The 21666-nt window shown below is 41.1% G+C and overlaps 1 protein-coding gene across 3 annotated transcripts; it reads left to right on the top strand.

The window, feature by feature from the left end:
- The first annotated feature begins 9046 nt into the window (after positions 1-9046).
- ccr9b (chemokine (C-C motif) receptor 9b) lies at positions 9047-11960 on the top strand. Of its 3 annotated transcripts, none has more exons than XM_027004368.3 (3): positions 9047-9126; positions 9398-9450; positions 10702-11960. In XM_027004368.3, exons 2-3 carry the CDS (start codon positions 9403-9405, stop codon positions 11743-11745), a joined length of 1092 nt encoding a protein of 363 aa, XP_026860169.1. In that variant the 5' UTR covers positions 9047-9126; positions 9398-9402; the 3' UTR covers positions 11746-11960. The 3 variants fall into 3 exon arrangements, with proteins under 3 accessions (XP_026860169.1, XP_081575030.1, XP_026860170.1); XM_081718904.1 differs by having other exon boundaries at positions 9067-9126; positions 9398-9454; XM_027004369.3 differs by having other exon boundaries at positions 9081-9130.
- The last annotated feature ends 9706 nt before the right edge of the window (positions 11961-21666 follow it).

The raw sequence follows: 21666 nt of genomic DNA, 5'->3' as shown, positions 1-21666 counted from the left end.
TATATAAAGTTGATAAGACTAGATCATTCTAACGCTGTGATTAGGAAGGCACAACAGCCAATGTACTTTCTGAGAAGATGCAGAAGGTTTGGTCTGAGTACAAACTGCCTAATTAGATTTTATCGTTGTACTGTAGAGAGTATTTTAAGTTATTGTATTACAGTATGGTATGGTTGCGCCACAACTTCAAAATGTAAAAACATAGATAAGATTGTGAAGACAGCTGAAGCTCTGACTGTTTCACAATTGTCACATTTAGACCACCTTTACACAACTCACTGTTGGATCAGAATACAGAATGTCCTGAGGGAAACCTCTCACCCTGCATTTAGTTTGTTTTAACCATTACCATCAGGAAAGAGATACCGCTGGCTGCATGCTAGAACCACACGTTATAAACAGTTATCCCCAGGTTATTAGGATGTTAAATAGTAAGTAGTGATGAATTAATCGATTTTGTTGTATGTTGGATGTGCAATGTTGTATGTACAATATCTTGATTTAAGGTGGATGTTTTTAATGATTTAATGCTCTTATATATGACAGTGGTGTTATGTACAGGAAGAGATCTCTATGACTTGATTTTCTATTGTTTTTTGGGCACTTCTTTAAGAAAAACATGACAAATAAACAAATTAGCATTGAAATGACAATTGCCCACGTCACCATAAAGTGTGGAACATACCAAGGATATGAACAGTCCCCACTACTGTTCTGCCTAAACCTGAATCCTCTCAATTAGAACATCAATAATAGTGGGTAAGAGAAGGAATTTGGCAAGAGAAGTGTGGTTGGCACATAGCAAAAAGTGGAAAAGTGATCAGGACAGAGGGAATTGAACTTCCCCAAGGCTATATAATAGACCTGTAGAACAACTACAAATGCCTTGGGATAATACAATCACATGGAACACATGAGGCAGAAATGAGAGACAACAACCTCCAAGTAGCTCCATAGAGTAAGTCAGGTCTTCAAGAGTCAATTGAATGTAAACAAAACTCATAAATATTAATGTCCTTGCTAGTCATCAGATACCCAGTAGGCACGATTTGCTGGCGAAGACAAGAACTGGACAATGCCAACATCAAGACTAGAAACCTCACAATGTATGGGTCATTCCACCCAAGATCTAATATCTAAAGGCTGTATCCCAACCAGACAAGGGATGAGGCCTAGACCGTGTAAGATCCACTGTGCAGAGTGAAACAAAACATCCATGAATAAACCCAAGCAATGGCCCCCAAGGAAAATATGATGAGGAAGTGCTTTAGTCATATTGGGAACATGATCACCATGAAAGCAGAGAAAGTACCATGCCAGGATAAGCCCCTCTATGATATTAGAGGTTGCTCACATACGACAATGGCTGGAAAAGGCAGGACTGAAGGACAGGATAGAGTCACTAATCATGGCAGCACAAGGTCAAGAATAGGGTTCAAAGCAGGGTTGTATCACACAAGACCCAAGATACAGACTATGCAAAGGGACATCTGAGACAATCCTGCACCTAGTAACAGGATTTCATTGATTTCACGCTAACATCATCTTCTGTTAATATGTGCATATAAGACCCTTATTTCAATAGTGTTGGTATGACCTTACATGTGCATAAAAATGCATATTCACTTGTACTTGCATGCTTAAAGGAACATGGATGTAAGGATGGAGCATGTAAGCACAAAGCAGTTTTTGACTGTGCATATTAATATTGTAAAATGTTTTTATTTCAAGAAGATTCTGGTAATTTTACTTTTTTGTTTGTTTACATATAAAGATTTTTCCTTGCATTTTTTTCACACTAGCAGTGATTTTCTCAAATGCTTAATGATCAAAGGAAAGACACTTATACTGCATCTGTCACCATAACAGCAGCAGTGGTAATACATGTGGCAGTCCAGAGTGTTGTGAACATCCAAAGAAAGGAATTCCAGGGACTGAAAGAAGAATGTGGAAGGTTAACACCAAGGTTGTCCTAGTGGTGAAAGAGGCATTTGAGGCTGTGACCCCTAATCTGGAGGGGTGGCTCCAGCAGATCTTCGGAACATCAGTGTCAGTCCAAAAGAGCACAATCCTAGGAACAAAGAAGATTCTAGGTGAGTAACTGCAGTGTACTGTAGTAAGGGATGTAGAGATATTCAAAATTGTAGTAAAGTACACAGAGAACCAGAATGTTTTGAACTGAGGTCCATCAGCTCTGCAAGCACAGTGCTTCTTTAAGCAGAATAATATGTGCTTTAATTGAACATGCCTCTGTTGCCATATGCAATTTGTTAGTCATTTTATAGGCTTTTATCCATGGTCAATTTCTGATCATAAATTTGCTGTTGGCTAGATGTTGTTTTTTAATGTGAGATGTTGGCATAAGCCTTTCTCAGTCTTTTTAGTGAAACTGTCAAAGCCACAGTCTGCTCTCAGACTACCTGCCAAAACTGTGGCAAAGTGTGTGTGAACATGTGCATGTGTTTAGTGTGTGTTTGTTCCTGAGGCATGAGGCCTTGAGAATATGTTTGCTCTTTTTTCAAACATTTTGTGTGTTACTTTTGAAACTTGTATGGCAGCTTGACAAAGGGATGTACATGGTCAGCAACTGTGCTTATTTGGTATTTGGGGTCTGAAAAAGTGCCCAGTGGAGTTGCTCTGACCTCTCTTATTTGCAAGCTGTTTTTGCCCAGACACGCACTGGTCATTATAGGTTCTGGAAGCAGCACTCTCTGTAAGCTCTAGAGACAACAGTAGATGGAACCAGGCATGCAGCTGTTCGTGAGATACTGAAACGGTCACAGCTGGTACCAGAAATCATACCAGAATCAAAGTGTTCACTATTCTGATGTTTGTTGCTATAAAACTAACCCTTATGACTAAGTCAGCATGGTTTATAATGCTGTGTTGCAGCCACATGATTTTGTTTGGAGTAGCACATGCACACCGGCACGTGTTCCCAAGCAGATGTGTGAAGCACCTTTTGACAACAGTGACACATTAGTCAGTAAAGTACAGCAGTTTTACCTAACCTGTTAGGCAGTGCTACTTCTTATACAACTTGACCAACTTAAGGCCTTAATTTTTCTGCTGTTCTACTGTCCTTTTTCCCATTAAGGTCCAGTTAGTTATCTGTATATAGTATTACATATTCTGTTTTTATTAGTGTATAGTATCATGATTTCACATCACTGTCAACATGTTAGACATCAGATGGCTAATTTCTAATGGGTTACCAATGCCACATTCTAAAAATAAATAATAATAATAAAAAACAAATCAGCTGAGATGACATAAAGATATGATTCTGTCACTAAGCCAAACACTTACAGCATCTACGTCGCCAAGGGAGACTTTGTCACTGACTCTTCTCCTGAGAGTCAAAGGTTAACTGCCAATGTTAAGACCATTAGGTTTGCTCGTGTTTGGTAAAGCGATGTGGAATATTCTCCAACTCTGACACTTGGAGAAGAGTTTAGATCAGCTACCAGAGTACTCTCACAGACATACTGGCACTCAAGCTCAAAGACTGCATCTGTTCCATCAGAGCTATGCTAAATATTTCTTCTCTCTGTTTTAAAGCATCAAGCCCCATGTTAATACTGTAGCCATTTAAGCATTGCAAAGTACAAATGAGCTAAGAACTTCTTAATATTCATGTCCTTCATTGACCTCTCTTTTTATATTATATTTCAAATAAGACTGAGGACACAACCTGCAGGAGAGAACTACAGAACTACCAATTTGTGTCAAAAAACCTTAGCAGCTTTACTGATTTATCTCATTTTTAGAGGCTGGACTTACCAGTCCAGTGGCCTTACACTGAAGCTACTGCAGTTTCACTATTTGAATACCTAACCTACATTAAACTGGTGCAAGAGATTCAGTAGTTACATCATTATAGTGATAACAGAGCTTCTCTCTTATGACATGCAATCCATGTCTGACTGTCCATCAAACTTGTCTACTCCCAGGTTTTTACAGATTCCCAGCTTTTAATTGGTGGCAGTTTTTTGACCGGCTCCCACTGTCGACTGACGCTGACATTGACTGCTGTCATAGTGCACAGAATCAAGCAGACAGGAAGTGGCTGCTTTGCTTTACATGATTTTTTTTTTTTACAAGGCCCTGCTTGACTCTGAAGTCTCATCAGCCACCAGTTGCTAACAACGGCATCTCGTAAAGCAGCCTAGAGTGGCCATGACTATTGATGGATCATTACTATGTAACTTCCTCTGGTTTTGGTGGGGATTTCTGCAGTTAACTGTCATCTAAACAATGTTCTCTAGAAACCATAAAGAACTTTTCTATTCATGGCAAACACACTGACACTCTCATCTTGTGTTTTCTAATAAGACATACCATATCATAAGCCATATCATTAAGCCTTATATGTCAGGTGTATGTTTTCTTGATTGGTATTGACTATTGATTGATACCTGCATGGATGGCGTGGTGGACAACTTTAGGCCCACATACTTAAACCTCATTTGTATATTGAGTGTGACCTGCACCAACAGTTCATTAGCCACTGAGAACAGATGGACATAAAACTCAGCATTTCAGTCGTTGCAGCACCTGCGGATTATGTTTACATTTACATTTACAACATCTAGCAGACGCTCTTATGCAGAGCAACTTACAAAAGTGCTTTGTCATTTACTCATAGAATATCCTAGTACAGTACATTAGGTTAGAATCCAACATACCAATGAACTAGAATACTGTAGAATACAGGGATCAATGCTGATACCTAGAAGTACAAAATACATAAGGTCTATCTTAAACAATGTCATAATTTCTCCTTATTTAAGCCTGTTCTGTTTACATGACCATTGTTGTTCATTAATATTATGTTGGCTTCTGTTGTTATAGTTAGTGCACTTTTATATTAAGTTTCTTTTTAGTTACTTTCATTAAACACTTCAGTTGGAGACTCGCTTTCACCTTCCTTCCTTTTTGTCTGCATGTTCTTCTCCTGTGACAGTTGGAACCAGGTCTCCACCACTGCCAAAAACCAGTCCACTTCACAGAGAAGTAATGACTTCATGAATCAATTTCAAAACAAATCATGTTAATTCAGTGTCATTTAAGTCTGCCTGAATGACAATATAATAAACTGCCCCTGTGATGGGAAAAGACCCTCTCTTACACCTTACTAGGCTTAAAGGCTCACAGTTTTGTTTCTGTGCCTACAGCATTTTCACCCACACACTGTTCTACACACATTCAGACATCTGGCCAGGAAGCCTCTTCTTCCCAAGGTCAAGAACTGTAGCCCGAGATATCACTTTCTCACTTTCAGCATTTTTAACAGATGCCCAGACTTCTTGTGCCTCCATTGTAATTGGTGAAAGTTTCTGTTTGCCCGCTGTCTGTTGGTGGTTATACCCGTTTTTCTAACAGCACTGGCGCCTTCTGTCTGGGTTCTCATCATCTCATCATAGTAACTCTATGAATTAGTCAGCACTTGTAAAACTGTCACTTGACACTTTCAAATGAAACCAAGGAACCAAGCAGGTCATGCAAACTCCCAGGGAGTATTATATATATATATATATATATATATATATATATATATATATATATATATATATATATATATATATATATATATATATATATATATATATATAATGTTTTGTGTGCAGTTATGTGCAAAATAACATCACTAATGTATTTAATCACTCATTTTGGCAGAAAAGATAATACAACATGGGGAAAAAATTCATGACTAGGTGTAGCCGAGTAATGGGCAACCAACAGAATCAACAGTCATGACATGCACACTGCTAATTGGGTGTAATTGACTCATTTAATGAAAGGGGCGTGTTCAAATTAATAGCAGTGTGGAGTTCAATTAATGAGGTCATTCATTCTATGAAGAAACAGGTGTCAATTATGGCCCTTATTTAAAGAAGGAGGGCAACAAATGTTGTACCTGCTGGTTTTAGCCCTTGCTCAGTGAGTAAAATGGGTCATTCCAGACATTGCACCGAAGGAGAAAGAACTTTGATCAAGAAGTTGATTGGAGAAGGGAAAACATATAAAGAAGTGCAGAAAATAATTGGCTGCTCAGCTAAAATGTTCTCAAATGCTTTAAAATAGCAAAAAAAAAAAAAAAAAAACGTGGTAGGAAAAGAAATACTACCAACTGCGTAGATCATAGAATAACAAGAATGGCAAAGAAACATCCAATGATCAGCTCCAGGGAAATCAAAGATGATCTTCAGTTACCTGAGTACTGCAACAATCAGAAGACACTTACGTGATGCCAAACTATTTGCAAGAAACCCTTGTAATGGATCCATTGCTGAAAAAAAGACATGTTTAAAAGGTTATAGTTTGCCAAAGAACACATTGACTAGCCTAAGGAGAAGTGGCACAACATTCTATGGACAGATGAGAGCAAGATTGTTCTCATTGGGTCTAAAGGCCACAGACAGTTTGTGAGATGACCCATAAACACTGAATTCAAGCCACAGTATACTGAAGACTGTAAAACATGGAGGTGCAAGCATAATGGTTTGGGGATGTTTCTCAAACTTTGGAGTCAGATCCATTTATCGCATACCAGGCACCATGGACAAGTTTGAATATATCAAAATACTGTAAGAGGTCATGTTGCCTTATGCTGAAGAAGAAATGCCCTTGAAATGGGTGTTCAGCAGGACAATGACCCCAAACACACCAGCAAGCGGGCAACATCCTGGTTCCAGACCAACAAGATTGATGTTATGAAGTGGCCAGCCCAATCCCCAGATCTCAGTCTGATTGAGAATTTGTGGAGTGACATCAAAAATGCTGTTTTTGATGCAAAACCCAAGAATGCAGAAGAACTGTGGATTGTAGTCCAGTGAGCTTGGGCTGGAATATCTGTTCGCAGGTGTCAGATGTTAGTTGACTCCATGCCACACAGATGTAAAGCAGTTATCAGAAATAAAGGTTATACAACTAAATATTAGTTCAGTGATCAACAGAAAAGCTAAATCTGTAAACAACTTTCAGTTTATACTGTAAATATTCGAGTTTGTAAATGAAAATGCAGACACTGCTATTTTTTTTAACGTTAAATCTTTATTCTACCATTTATTGTCTGCTTCTCTAGCGTTAAATCCACTCATCTGAAACATGTAAGTTACAAGTTACAAGTTGTGTATACTAAACACCCGTAAACCTTGATTCTGATGGGGCCCTGACCAATATACACTGTATTGTTATCTATTAATCTTTTTTTAAACACATAGTATGTATACTATATATAAATATTTAAAATTGGATCAGGTCAGTCAGCCTGGTCCAGAACTCTATGAAAAGTACATTAATAGCTTTCTGAAACATAATAAAGCCTTTTTTTGAAAGTAGCCATTACACTTTTTAGGGGAACGTGCCCAAATGGGCTGTAAAAAAGCTGTTTCTGGCATCAGCCAAATCTGTCAGTCATGCATCCTGTCACAGTCTCAGACTCTATCTAACACTGACCTAACTGGGCATAGACAATTTTGTTTTGTGGGTGTAAAAAACACAGTGAAGACTTTGTTAAGATGCTCATCATCACAACACATTATGTTGTTTCTTTGCAACAGAAACATTCTTTCTAACCAAGATACAGAATGAAGATGGGGTTTCGGTACTGAAAACTCCCTGTCGGGGGCCAATAGGATGTTTTGACTTACATTCGTTCCAAGTGGCACCTGTGCTACATGAGTTTCCTCACCAATTCTTACAGGAAATGCTTGCAGAGGACTTCATCTGTTTAGAACCCCTACAGTCTAGTGGGATGACGACAGGTATGGCCTCACAACTGTAGATGTGTGAAGCAACATGCAGGTTTTAACCCGTATGAGGCAGTGCTATAGCCGGAATTTCATTTTTGTAGGAGGATCGGGGGGCTGTGTCGTGTAATGGTGGATACAATTAATCATGGAGCTTTCCGTGGGCCTTAACAGGGACTTGTGATACCCTTCTGTGAACTTAGACTTGGATACCTGATTCTCTTACCAACCTGCCTGAATATACACAGCAGGGTTCTTTGGTCATTAGTTTTCATATTTGCCACAATTTCCCTATTTTGTTTGGTTCGAGGTTTGGTTAAGTTTATCCCCATTCCAAACCCTTTTACACCTTATACTATAGCACAGTAGTGGTTTGCATCACTGACACTGTGTGTCCTGGACTATTTATTGTTGATATGCATGTTATGAATGTTATAGTCATGGAATCACCCCAACCTTAACTGTGGTCTTTCTCCTGATTTGAAAAAAACACATATGTACTTCTGAAGAAAATTCCCTGAACAGCATTTTTATACTCTCGGCTATGTTTGGTAGTGTTGACTAGTTTTTTTAGCACAATGAATTAAACACAGAATAGTTCTCAAAACCATCAGCCTCCCTCTTGCCACACATTTCCCCTGAAACACATGAAGAGCTTAAAATTTACCAGAAAGTAGAATAAAGTGTTGAAAAGCATTAAAAAAAGATCATGCATGGGATTCCTAAGACAGACCTAAGATGATAAACAGATCGAACTCCTCAGTATTGATTAATGACTATCCCATTAGCAAAAACCCAGAACTGCAACCACATTACTTTAGTGGAGCTTGTATCATTTACTTCATAGAGTGAATCTTTGAAAGTCTGCGTATCTTTCTGTAAAAGATATGCCTGAAAGTATCCTGGTCCTCTCCTGGTTTTCATTCTCTTCACCCTTCTGTTCTCTCAGGGCTTTAGGTAATGTCAGACTGGTTTACATTAGGAACTTTGGTTGGACATGGAACAAATGGATAAGTGGTGTTTCAGCTTTCAAGATGTATATCGCAGGTACCCACTACTTTCCTTTCTGCTCAGTAATGAAACCAATTGTATTCATGTTGTTTTTTTAGATGGCTGGTGCTGCAGTCTTCAGCAGGCTGCTGTTATTACATAGAAAGCAAATATCAAAAAGCCACACTTGAGGCTCTGCGGACTAATTGCACTCTCACAAGCTAGTTTAAGGGCTATAAAGAGTGGGGACACGTGATCAAATGACATGCTTTATAACACGGTGACTACATGTAGGAGGGGCTTTTCATACTTACACTAGCTGCTTCTAACTGCTTCAGAATTCACGGAGTCTGGCCACAATACACCTTCATACCAATTCACTGTAAGTATGTATATTTAAATGCCTCAGTTTCTTTTGGATAAACACTTTTGTTTTAGGTATTCTAACATGAATTACAATACTTAAGCTATTGTTGCTTAATTCAGTTAATGCATGTTTGAAGTGCATGCATTTTAAAGCTGTTTCTCTTTTTTGTACTAAGTAAGTTTGCAAGAAAATAAATCACTAATGATAAAGCTTTAATTAAGTATACATTAATGATACCCTGGAGATCTACAGAAACAGAAGTCACCTGCATCTACTTCCTTATTAGGTATAATGGATTCCGGGATTGACCCAACAACTGATCCCTGGTCTTTAGACTACGTAGGTAATTTTTAATTACATTTTGACTAAATATTTTAATTTAATTTGTTTGTGCTTCTCAGCCTGCCATAAACTTCAACATAGGTAGGAGGCAGGGGGCATGTAGTCAAAAGAAAAAAAGACAGAAAAATCAAACAATCATAAAGACAAAAAAATATATATATATAACACATTGATGCTACTTGCAGTCAAGGTGGGAGGGGAAAACGCTGAGTGCCATACTCTGTGGCTAAGTAATCACTATACTGTTCCTGTTCTGTTTTGCTGTGCTTGTGTGCTTCTGTTTATGCATAAAACCCATGGTACGTTGCACATGTGTAGCTGCACTGAAAATGAAAAACAACCAGTGGCCATTATTTTCACACGAATCACTTGCTTTAACAATGCCCTGTGCACCTGAAGAGTTGTTTTTCAGTGTGCAGTTGGAGTGACATTTTAACATTTGCAGATACATTTTTGTTAGTTATTATCATGATTCTAATCCACTGGATGTTTACACTTATGAAAAAATGCAGCAGCTACTTATATACTTATTATTGGTATTGTAAGTGATAAACTACAATGTTGTAAAATTGCAATTATTACAAAACAATAATGAAAAAAAAGTTGTTTCCATCGCATGCGTCACTCGTACCTGTATCTGACCTCAATATCTAAGTTAGCATATGGAGTCGCTCTGTTTTTGATGCACATGGGGGGCCCGCTTACGTGTATGTGTGTGTGTGTGAGTCCCCCCCCCCCCCCCCCCCCGGGGTCGGCTCGGGAGGAGGATGTGGTACGCTGGTGGTTTTGCTGTCAGTCTCACACAACACCTGCAGTCAAGCTCTGGAGCATGTTTTGGAAAGTTGGAGCTCAGAGCTGACTTAACGTTCTTGGTGAAACTGACATACAGTTGCTTTTCACCTAACCTCCATTCACAGGAAATGCAGTATCTGGAGTATGAAAAGGAGCATGTGAAACCTTTGTTAACAATAAAAGTCTGAGCTAGCCTAACGAAAAAAAGTGATAATGTGATGACTCACATCCCAGCATGAAGAAAGTCATAGTTCAACGACACCAGTAACAAATAAGTGACAGAACATACTCTCCTAACAGAAGGCAACTGCAAAAGAATGCCAAATTGTTGATCAGAACCAGCAGTATACCAAGGCAAACAGAAGCTAATTGAGGTTTAAATGAAGTGAGCTACTGAGTTCATCCTTTCTGCTCCAAGTTATGTATTGCTTCATTTTTCCTATTTCTCTATTTTAGGCACTCAATCAAACCACAGACTATGAACATCACATTGAAAGTGGCATCTGTGAGAAGAGCTGGGTGAGAGCCTTCCGTAGCTCCTACGAGCCACCTCTCTACTGGATCATCTTTGTGCTGGGAGCTCTGGGCAATCTGCTTGTCGTGTGGATCTACACAACCATGCGCAATCGCCTTAAGACCATGACCGATGTCTATCTGATGAACCTGGCAATAGCTGATCTCCTCTTCCTGGGCACCCTGCCCTTCTGGACCACGGATGCCACCAAGGGCTGGGTGTTCGGCGTCAGCATCTGCCAGGCCATCCCCGCCGTCTACAAGATCAACTTCTTTGCTGGCATGCTCCTGCTCACGTGCATCAGCGTGGACCGCTACATAGCGATTGTCCACGTGACCGAGGCGCACAACTTCAAGAGGAGGCGCATGTTCTACAGCAAGCTGGCCTGCATGTGCGTGTGGTTGGTTTCCTGCCTCTTGTCTCTACCAGAGTTCCTCTTCGCTCAGGTGAAGACGAATCCTAGAGGTGTATCCTCTTGCAGCCTGGTCTATCCCACAGAAGATAATAACCTTACCAAAGTCCTGGTCCTCTCCCTGCAGATCTCAGTAGGCTTCTGTCTCCCTCTGCTGGTCATGGTCATGTGCTATTCCATGATCATCCGCACACTGATTCAGGCTCGCAACTTCGAAAAGCACAAGGCATTGAGGGTCATCTTCGCTGTGGTGGCAGCATTTGTCCTCTCCCAGCTGCCGTACAATGTACATCTGATCATAGAGGCAACGCAGGCTTATAACGCGACCATGATGGACTGCGAAGTCATGAAGATGTTCGACGTAGCCGGGCAAGTTGTAAAGAGCCTGGCCTACACACATTGCTGCCTGAACCCTATCCTGTATGCCTTCATTGGGGTTCGCTTCCGGAAGGATCTACTGCACCTGTGTCACTGCTTGTCGGCTGGGCTGGGTGGGATCCATAAACCACAAGCAGTTCCCAAGAGACCGTCAGTCATGTCTGACACGGACACCACTCCAGCATTGTCTTTGTAGTCTGCTGGCAACCAATCCCCCATTTTTGGTTGATGTTCTTTCCAAGGACTGGCCAATCATACTCCAATTAGCCTATAGCACCTTATGACTCCATCCTAGCGTGTGTGTGTGTGTGTGTGTGTGTGTGTGTGTGTGTGTGTGTGTGTGTGTGTGTGTGTGTGTGTGTGTGTGTGTATGTGTGTGTGTGTATATATATATACACACTCTATGATGTAGGTTTCATTTCAACTTTGGTGGTGACGCCGCTCACACCACCCAACTAAGACATTATATGTGTAGTGTGACCAGGAATTATTGGGGTGACATGTCCCCATACTCCCTGAAATTACGTCTATGATATAATCACTTGATTTTTTTTTTTTTTACATTTAGGGTTTGGAGAGAACATTGTATATTTTTGTAAATAATCTATAATTCTTTTGTAAGTGGATTACTCTTTTTGTAATGGTCTGTACTTCTAGTCTCAAATAAAATGCATTGCAAGAAATATGAATTTCTTTCTGAAACTTTAAAAATGGGGGGGTTTTGTTGCTTTTTTTCTTCAGTAAATTCACGACGGAGGTAGTCTTTGGAGTTTGGCAATTACTCTTTGTTCTTGATTTGATACCAACAGCAGGATATACTGTCATTGATATTAGTTTGTAGCTTTTTTAATCGTTAATTAATTGGTCACATTGTTACCTACTCATTCACCTAGATATTCATTAAAAAAATTAGTTTTCACTTCTGCCATGAGAAAGCCCCATGCTGTCTTTAGCAGTGCTAACGTATTTTTGTGGTGGGAGAGAAGCTTGAGAATGTGGCTTTTCTTTTCCACAGTGTTTTCTTGATATGACAGGCTGACTGCTGACTATAACATTTACCCTCCAAAACTATGATTTGGCTGGCAAAGCTCTATGCATACTGGTAGTGTGTGCATGACATAGCGTTTGTTTGTTTTTTTTTCATTTTGGTTATGTCTTTATTTACCTTAAGGCACCTATTCATTGTGGTTTGTTATTCAGCATTATTTATGACATAGGTGTGAGGATGAATTTTAATAAAATACATGACTTACAAATTACTACACTGCCCTGGGAAAAAACATGAAACGGTAAAAAGTCAAATCTGTTGTCATGGCCCCGACAAGGCAGAACTTATGATAAATAGTATGTGTGTCTGTGGCTGTGTTGAGCCAGGAGGATACGGGAGGCAGGGGTAAGGAATACCACGCAAACACAGAACATTATATCCAGCTTTTTAGCTGTATCATTTCAAACAAATATTTTTATTAGGATTACTCTATTGTTCAGGGAAGGGCAAATTCTCTCTGTCTCTCCCTCTTATGCTCATTGAAGGAAAGAACACCCATTCGTTGTTGTCAGACACACACGCACACACAGGTAAAACATAAATGCCAATTAACTTATTTACCATGAATCGGTCTCCAGCTTGCACTTGCTGTAGACCAGATGCTTTACAGGAAGCTTCTGTGAAACATAATAAAACTCTCACAGACATGGAAAGTCATTTGATCCCAGGAGGGACCTCCTGGTGTGCGACTGTTGATGGTGAGGTAAGAGGAGCTTTCCAGCCTGGAAGTCTCAACACTTCCTAAATGGACAAAGGACAAATCTGATCATCTACAAATTAAAATGCCTCTGTGTATTTGCATATATTGGGTTCTACCCCACAAACCTCAGAAACAACAAAGTCTACCACTGATGCTCTAAGTCGGAGTCCTCACTAATGCAGCCAATGAACCGATGACTCTGAATTAAAAATGAAATACTTGATGATAACACACCTGTTTCGTTCTATGAGCTAATTACAAAGCTTTCCTTTAGTTGGGTCAGGTTTCCAATGTAGGCGAGGCTACACACGTCTGGAGGTGAAAGCTATGAAGCCATTCACACTAGGAATGATTTGTTTGACAATGTTTTTTCTCCATGTATCAACTTGCTGTTTGGATTAACTTCTAAAAACCATCATTAGGTTTAAAACATCCTTAGACTAGATAATGCTGCTTTTTGTGATTTTGCGCAGATCTGATCAGTATGAAGTCATTTTAGTAAAAATTTAGTATTGTAGATTGGGTTTTTTTTTCATTGTATCTTTATCAGTACTATTGTAGTGTTTTTGTTTTCTCACAAATGATAAAGAAATATTTTTATGTTGTTTACAAGAGTATGTATGTAGTGGCTCACCACAAACTGAACTCAGTGACTCAGATCCACTTTCTGTGGTGCATAACCAGTGGCAGAACATCAAAGCCTGCAACGAAGACCTAGTATGAAAGTAAGAAAATACACATACTGACTGTTAAGTACATTCTAAAAAATACAGTTTTGCAGCTCATTTAACTGGCGACAGCATGAAAGCATCGTGAAGGCATATGCTGTGCTAGGTACAAGTGTTGTCGATGGGTACAGGAGCATCAAAACTAGGCCACTGAGGAGCAGAAAATCTTTGCCAGGTTCCTTTCATGATGATAGAAGGATCAGGCTTGGGCACACGAGTCCATGGTCAGCAGTGGTAGCTGCTGGTTGATGTAGGAAACGTGTCCCTGACACACACTGATACTCACTGAAGAATATCGCAACAGCACGGTTGATCTTAATGTCACTGCTGACCAAACTCAAGCCTACATATGTACAAAAAATCCACAGTGTTAGCACACCAAAGTTCAAGTTCAAGTTCAAGTTCAAAGAGTTAAAATTCTAAAAAACAATTTGGGCATGCTACAAAGCTGGTAATCCTCACCCAAATGGGTTCAGGAACAAGGCATTGAGTTTTCAGTGTGTCAGTGGCCTGCACAGGCTATGAATCTCAACCCAATCAGCCTGACCACCTTTGGCATTAGGTGGACAGGGCTGATCGTAGCAAGTATAGTGGAGTGTGATAGAGGTCTTTGACTTCAACTTAATAGCCAAGTTTTGTTTTGTTTTTTTTGTTTTGTTTTGTTTTGTTTTGTTTTGTTTTTTCCTCCTCACAAGCACATGTGTAGAACTCACACGAACTAAGGTCACCATCAAGAAATTCATACCTGAGGGGTATGTCTGAGAACAGTTAGTTTCTGCTCAGCGACAGATCACATGGAGCTTGGTGACTGCGTCCCCGTCCTGCCAGCTCGGTCTGCATGGCTTCTGCAGAACCAGCAACGTGAAGGATGGAGGGCGAACAGCACAGATGGACTGGAGCTACAGGAGTGTAGCCAAAGTCAAATGTATAGCAGTTCATATAACAGCTGTTGTCACAAAGCATCATTACGGATGTCCGAGGCCAAGCTCCCAGCAAACAAGCCAAAAGCGACAGTGGCAAGGAAAAGCCCCCTATTTTCTAAGACCACGAGGAAGTAACCTTCGAGAGGCACCAAGACTGAAAGGAACCCACCGAACTCTGCAGTGCGATGGGCACTGCACCAGCTTCACAGCCTTCTCACAGGTATTGAAAACTATAGCAGACCACATATAAGACTGTTCGAGAATGTTCGATAGCTGCATTTTTGTGTTCATGTTTTTCATAAACTGATGCTAAATGACAAGAGTGCATACTATTGATCAGTTTCTTTTTCCTATGAGAAAGTCTTTGATATGTATAACTGCTTGTAATGAAACTTCAAGTTTTGCAGACTGTACTCCCAATTTGCCTTTTCCTCGCATACATTGTTAGTGACGTGGGGTAACTGTAAGATCTTTTGGTCCTGTGGTGTTTTGAGGGGATCACCTTGTTCTTGTTTTTCTTTTTTAAAAATCAAACAAACAAAAAAACCAAACAAACAGAAATTGTGTTTTTGAGGTTTATCTGTACCTGAAGCATACAGGTGAGACCGCAGTCACACTCGCTTTCCACCACGTTCTCACGACAGGAAACCAGGAACCTGTCAGTCACCTCGCCGCCGCTCGCTACCCATACCAGTCCCAGCGCTCGTGCTCTGGTCCGTGCTGCTGCAGCGATGGAGAGTGGCGTGCAGACTTACCGACACGTCTCACTGTCTGTGAACTCTTTCAAAGTCTGTGACCTGAAGTAAACCCTCCGAACTGTACTCGATATATGACTTTATACAGCCACTGTGGCAAATAACAATTTAATTAGCACACAGAAGGCCTATAATAAAGTTCCGAGGCAGCTAGGAAATTACTATGCTTATGCAGACAGCACAGAGGTGGGTTTTGATTGCTTGGTTGTTTTTTGTTTGGTTTGCTTCCTGCCTGCACGTTGATTGAGGTTGGTGATTAATCTCGGATGCACAAGTACAAAGAATAATGTACAAAAAATAAGAAAACAGGTATCTAAGCAACGGTTTTGGAGTCTCTCTCATTCTGACTGGCTAAATATTAGGCGATAAAAAAAAGTCTTATCAGGTTTGTGATGCCGGTTTGTAAATACGACATGCTTAACCTCACGCAATGTTCTGTTTTCAGTAAGCAATAAGTTCTTCTTCTGTTTGAGCAAAAGGAGGGCTTCATGTGGTCCCTTTCAACTGCTGCTGTTTCTCCTTTACGTGCAGCTAATCAGAACATCCTTTTCTTAGGTAGTCGGCAATAAGATCGTCTTTTTTTCATGAGAAAAGTGCATTTACTCGCCACTAGATGGCAGCTGTTGCTTTCAGTGAAGTGAGGTGCAGGGATTGAAGCGGTACCTGATTTTAGTCGGTTAAAGCATATGTGAGTAACGGCATCTAGTGGACATAAAGTTATTCAGGAGCGTCGGTCTGCTGGGATAGAAAAAAAAGGAATTGAGGGATGTGTACCAGTGAGGGCAAGCCATGTCTGAGGTGATGGCTATAGGCCTTCCTTAGTCACTTTATGAGACTCTCTCTCTCTCTCTCTCTCTCTCTCTCTCTCTCTCTCTCTCTCTCTCTCTCTCTCAAAGAGATTTTATAAGTAGAGCAGCACCTGTGTCTCAGGACAACCCATTCATTACACATCTCCCTTGAGTGTGTGTGTGTATGTGTGTGTGTGTGTGTGTGTGTGTGTGTGTGTGTGTGTGTGTGTGTGTGTGTGTGTGTGCGTGCATGTCTGTGCATGTGTGTGTCATGTGTATGCATACATATATGTTCCAGAGCGCATCCCAAAGTCTGCCTGCCTTCTAGCTGCATGGTTCATTTCATTCGTGAGTGTGCATATCTACCTTCTTCATATCAGTCGTTCAGGATGCACACCTCTGGACTGCTTGCAATCCAAGGGTTATTTAAGGTGAAAGGCTGAACCCATAACCCCTTTTCTTTCCCTTCTCCCTCCCGAATCACTATTTCATTGCTGTTTTTCTTCTTTCTTTAGCTCCTGGGGATGGAGTGATATATTATCCGCAACTTTTATTCCCCTCCTCTCCCCCACCATTTCTCGCAAAAACCTCAGCCCCCTTTAGCGGTCGTCTCCGGGACCATCATCCCAAACCACGGCCCTGTTCTTATCCGCCTCATCTCTTCATCCTCTCCGTTTATAGAATCACTCACCCCCCCCCCCCCACATCTCCGGACACAGTCCCATTTCATCTCAGCCATTCCGCCGCCTGTGTGTGTGTGTTACCTGCACCGTGATAAGTGTGTGACGGGCCGCTGGTGTCATTTGTCACTGTCACACACACTTGCCGCCGTGCGCGCACACACTCTCGCGCACGCACACATAACAGCAGACTGACACAAAGAGAGGAAGATCCTAGAATAGGCAGTGACAGGGTCTGGCAGACTGCAAACAACTTTGGCCTGGAAGTCACAAACAACCCTGGTGCAGCCTCTGTGTATACATCTGTAACTCCATTGTACTGCCTTGGACGAGCAAATGATCCAGATATTCATATAGCTGAATGAAACTCTCTTTTACTTTTTTATGTTACCAGCAACAAAAGCACTTGTGATGCATTCTGCTGTACTGTAAAAATTGTCTTCATGCAACAGGATCTTGCAGTTGTAGAGTGGCTGGAAAATCAGCCATGAGAAAATGAGCAGTTATGGTTAGGGCTGGGGTTAGCGTTAGCTTTCACTGCAACGAAAGCCAATTAAAACTTCTTTGCCAGTTATTATTCCTGCGAAATCTCAGCGATATCAGGTTCCTCTCAGAACAAGCCACTTTGACAGTCTTTTCCAGAACTGTGTTCCTTCAAAGGGCTGAGTTTTTGCACACGCCTCAATGCCATGCCATTTGTTGACATGCTGCTCACTGTGGAAACTGAACAGACCCCGAGAGGTGGGCGCAATACAGGGGAGCAGAGCAGGCAGCCAGGCAGAGGGAGGCTGGGAGAGAAAGGAAGCCACATGCTGCGCCAGCCTCGGTGTGGCCACTTCATAGGTTCAAAAAGGCCCAAACTTGCACGCCAGCATCCTTAACGTGAGCCCTGGATGTCATAGCACAGCCAGAGTGGACACAGAAGACTGCGCAGAGCTCAACGGTACACAGGGTGCAAAGTCAGAAAGTCCAGAAGACTGTCATAATAATAATAATAATAATAATAATAATAATAATAGCCCTTATCAGTTTTGACTGTGGTAGTTTCAAACTACTTTGTAATAGTTCAATTAAGTAGTTTCAAACTACTTTGATAATAGTAAATACAAAAAAAATTCTTGAAAAAAACTACAGTGTTTAGTAGAGAACTAATGACAAGAACAAGATAAACTGAACTTGTGAAAATGGCTGTTGTATAATTTTGTACAGGCAATACAAGGCGCAGCTTGGGTTCTTGGACAGCCTGAGTTGGTGTTTGTTTGTTTATTTGTTTGTTTAAGAAATTCCATGTTACAAGCTGGGACCCTTAAGCACAAAGACATTTTCTGGATGACAACTGTGAAAAACTAGTGCTTCCTGGGACCTCCCTGTGCTTTGTCCCTGTCCCTAAGTCATTCAGTGCTACCTAAAACTGGACAGTGAGGAGCCTTTTTGCACTAAGATGGTAATATCCTGACAGCCAAGCTAAAAGAGAACTCAAAGAGAACCTGATGTTGAGTTGAACCCACCTATTAACATAATGTGGCAATGCTTCTAACCAAGTATTAGGATATGGTATTATGTTACCCCTTTATTTGTGCTTTTGTTTGTAGTACATTACAAACACTCCTTGTGAAGTGATATAAGGGTTGGTGTGAAATAGCCACTAGCATATATATCTCTCTCCCTTTCTCCCCTGCCCTTCTTTCCCAACATCTGCACTTCATTGCTGTGGTCCTCTGTTAAGAAGAGAAACTATGCTTCAGCCATGAGCCAAGGTGACCTTTGACCTAGACTTGGAGGCCTTACTTAGGCCCATGTGTTGCCCAGGGTCCAGTAGTGAGCACAGGAAGTGGTCATTATCAAGTCAGCAACAGGCCTAAATGTAAAGAAAATATTTTTAAAAATAACGGAAGTTAGTTCTTGTTTCTATATGGCTGTATAAATACCATATGGTGTCAAATGAAACCAAGTGAGGCATTTGTGGTTGAAAGGCTAATCTTTGTTTATTCTGAAAGTTTAATCTGTTTATTTTGTAGGACTATAGTGTTTTATGTTGTAGTATGTTGTTGTTAAACATTTACTGGAGGCAACTCTCCTTTAGATCAACACACACATGAAGACAAGATCAAGACATGAGCCATGTAGAACTGAAAAACCAATTTAACCTTCCTTGCCTGTTATTATTTTTGCAAAATCTCAATGACATGAGACTCTGTTCAACAACAGACCTGTATAACAGTTTATTGCAGAACCATATCTTAAGAGCTGAGTCTTTTTAACCATGAACAATGTTGCCTTTGCACAATCTGTCAACCTACCACGTTTCTCAGACATTTATATAGTAGTAGAACTGACGTATATCAGCTCTTTGCTGTCCATATAACTGTGTTTATTATGATACAAAAAGCCACAAAAATGACCTGGGATCAGCATTCTCCATCTGTGAGGTTCCAGGAACCTGGGACCTGACCTCCACAACCTCCAGGCTCGTTTTCCTCCAGCATACCCTTGTACCGCTGTTTCCCATTAGGTGTCCTGTGCATGGAATGCTTCTGCATAGATGCCTGGACCGAAGAACGAGATGCCTTGTGTTTGCTGCTAACATCAGCCAGATCTTGTTTGCTGGTAACATTTGCTGGTAACAACAGCCAGGTCTTGTGTTTGCTGGTAACGTCAGCCAGGTCTTGTGTTTGCTGGTAACGTCAGCCAGGTCTTGTGTTTGCTGGTAACAACAGCCAGGTCTTACGCAGACACTGAAAAGGCAGCGGCAGTTTGATGAAATATTGATGGCTGTTCTCAGTGGATCCCGAGGGGATGCCAGCGCTGTCTTTCGCCGCGTGGAGAGCGTTTGCTGGGCTGCCAGAGTGCGTGGCTTCAGGAGATACATCACAACACGGACACGAGCATCTCAGCAGAGAACTCTTATTGGACCTAATGACTCCCCAGGTCAGTCTGCGCCTCTCCTGAGTGGGAACGGGGCTGTTCGGATTGCTCCTCTTCACATCACACGTGCGCACACACGCAGAACACCAGTAGAAACAACAAGAATCACCAACAAGGATGATAAATAGATAATGAAAAACAGGAAGGAAAGTGAGTTCTCTTCTCCCTAAATCACTCCTCTGCTGTTTCTAGCCAATGTTGTAAATGTAATGCATCTACAAGACCTAAAAAATGATTACATACTTTATGATGACAAGGCCTGATCACAGTACACGAAGCTATAACATAAATAAAGAAATTAATAATAAAAAAAAAAAAAAGGAAATGGCCTCTCATCCTGTGATTTAAGGTTTGGGTGACTGGACATAATCAAATTTCATTCACCTGTTCATTTGAAGTGCTCACTGGAAACTGTTCTCACTTATACAGAAGTATGTGCACTTGTCTCCTCTTAAGAGAACAAATTGAGGATTTCTTCACCCAATAATGTTAAAATATTCCTGTGCTTCCTATCAGAAGGAGGCGTGAAACACGATTTCCAATTGTGGCTTGAAAACTTTGATTTGAGTTGGAGAAAGTGACCCACATTTTTGCAGGCACAATGGAAAAAAGTGCAAGCATGAAATACACATATTTTTAAAAAATCAGGATTTTGATAGCTGCCTAGAGTGCTTTTTTGTCTCCGGGACACTTCAGGCAACATAACACAATCAGGGAGGGGAGAAAATAGCAGAAGAGTGGATAAAGAATAGAGGAATTAAATTAAACCTCCGTACATTTCATTCATGCACGAGGAGAAAAACTTGGCAGTGCAGAATGACATTTCATAAGAATCCGTAAGAATTAACGGCGGGAGAAGGGAGAGCGAGGAATAGAGAAACAGAAAGACAAGGAAGACGAGAGAGAAAGAGTGAGCGGATGAATGAGTAGAACAGATATAAAAACAGAGGAATAAAAGGGGACGAGGACCTGCGCCGGGGGCAGAGATAGCGCGGGCAAGACACTCGCGCTTTAGAGGATTTCACATGGTCTTCCAGCGTCCATTAGATAATCGTAGTCATGCCACACAGGGTTTGGCAACCCTTCCTCCTCGTGCACCCCCACCCCCCTAATCCCTGTCAATAAGAGCGGTGCCGGCACCCCGTTTTCATTATGGCGTCGTTTCCGATGCAGCACAGTCTGCCCCCTGGGAGCATATCATACAGAAAATTGCTTAAAAGGCTGAAGAGGGTACAGTTTGCCGATTAGTATTTCTGACAGCTTCAAAATAACCCGGCAAATATCCCTTTCCGATTCTGAGGGCAGGAGGGAGGGCAGAGGCAGTGCTTGTTATCTGGCCGACACGCTAATGGCACACTCAAAGACACCAGATATACCTCCAACAGAGCGAGAGAGCGAGAGAGAGAGATGAAGGGAGGGAACAAAAAGAGCAAAAAGAAAAAGAGAAAAAGAACAGACTTACAGATGAGAAACAGGGAGGGCGAGAGAAAGACGACACCGCTATCACTCTCTTTTTGTGAATATTTCCAGTTTGCTTCAAGGATGCAGCATATGTAGATGTGAAGTGGGC

The sequence above is a fragment of the Electrophorus electricus genome, chromosome 1 (assembly GCF_041902795.1).
Source record: "Electrophorus electricus isolate QZ-2024a chromosome 1, ASM4190279v1, whole genome shotgun sequence".
NCBI lineage: Eukaryota > Metazoa > Chordata > Actinopteri > Gymnotiformes > Gymnotidae > Electrophorus > Electrophorus electricus.
The sequence above is the reverse complement of the archived record's forward strand: the minus strand, read 5'-3'. Positions and strand labels throughout refer to the sequence as shown.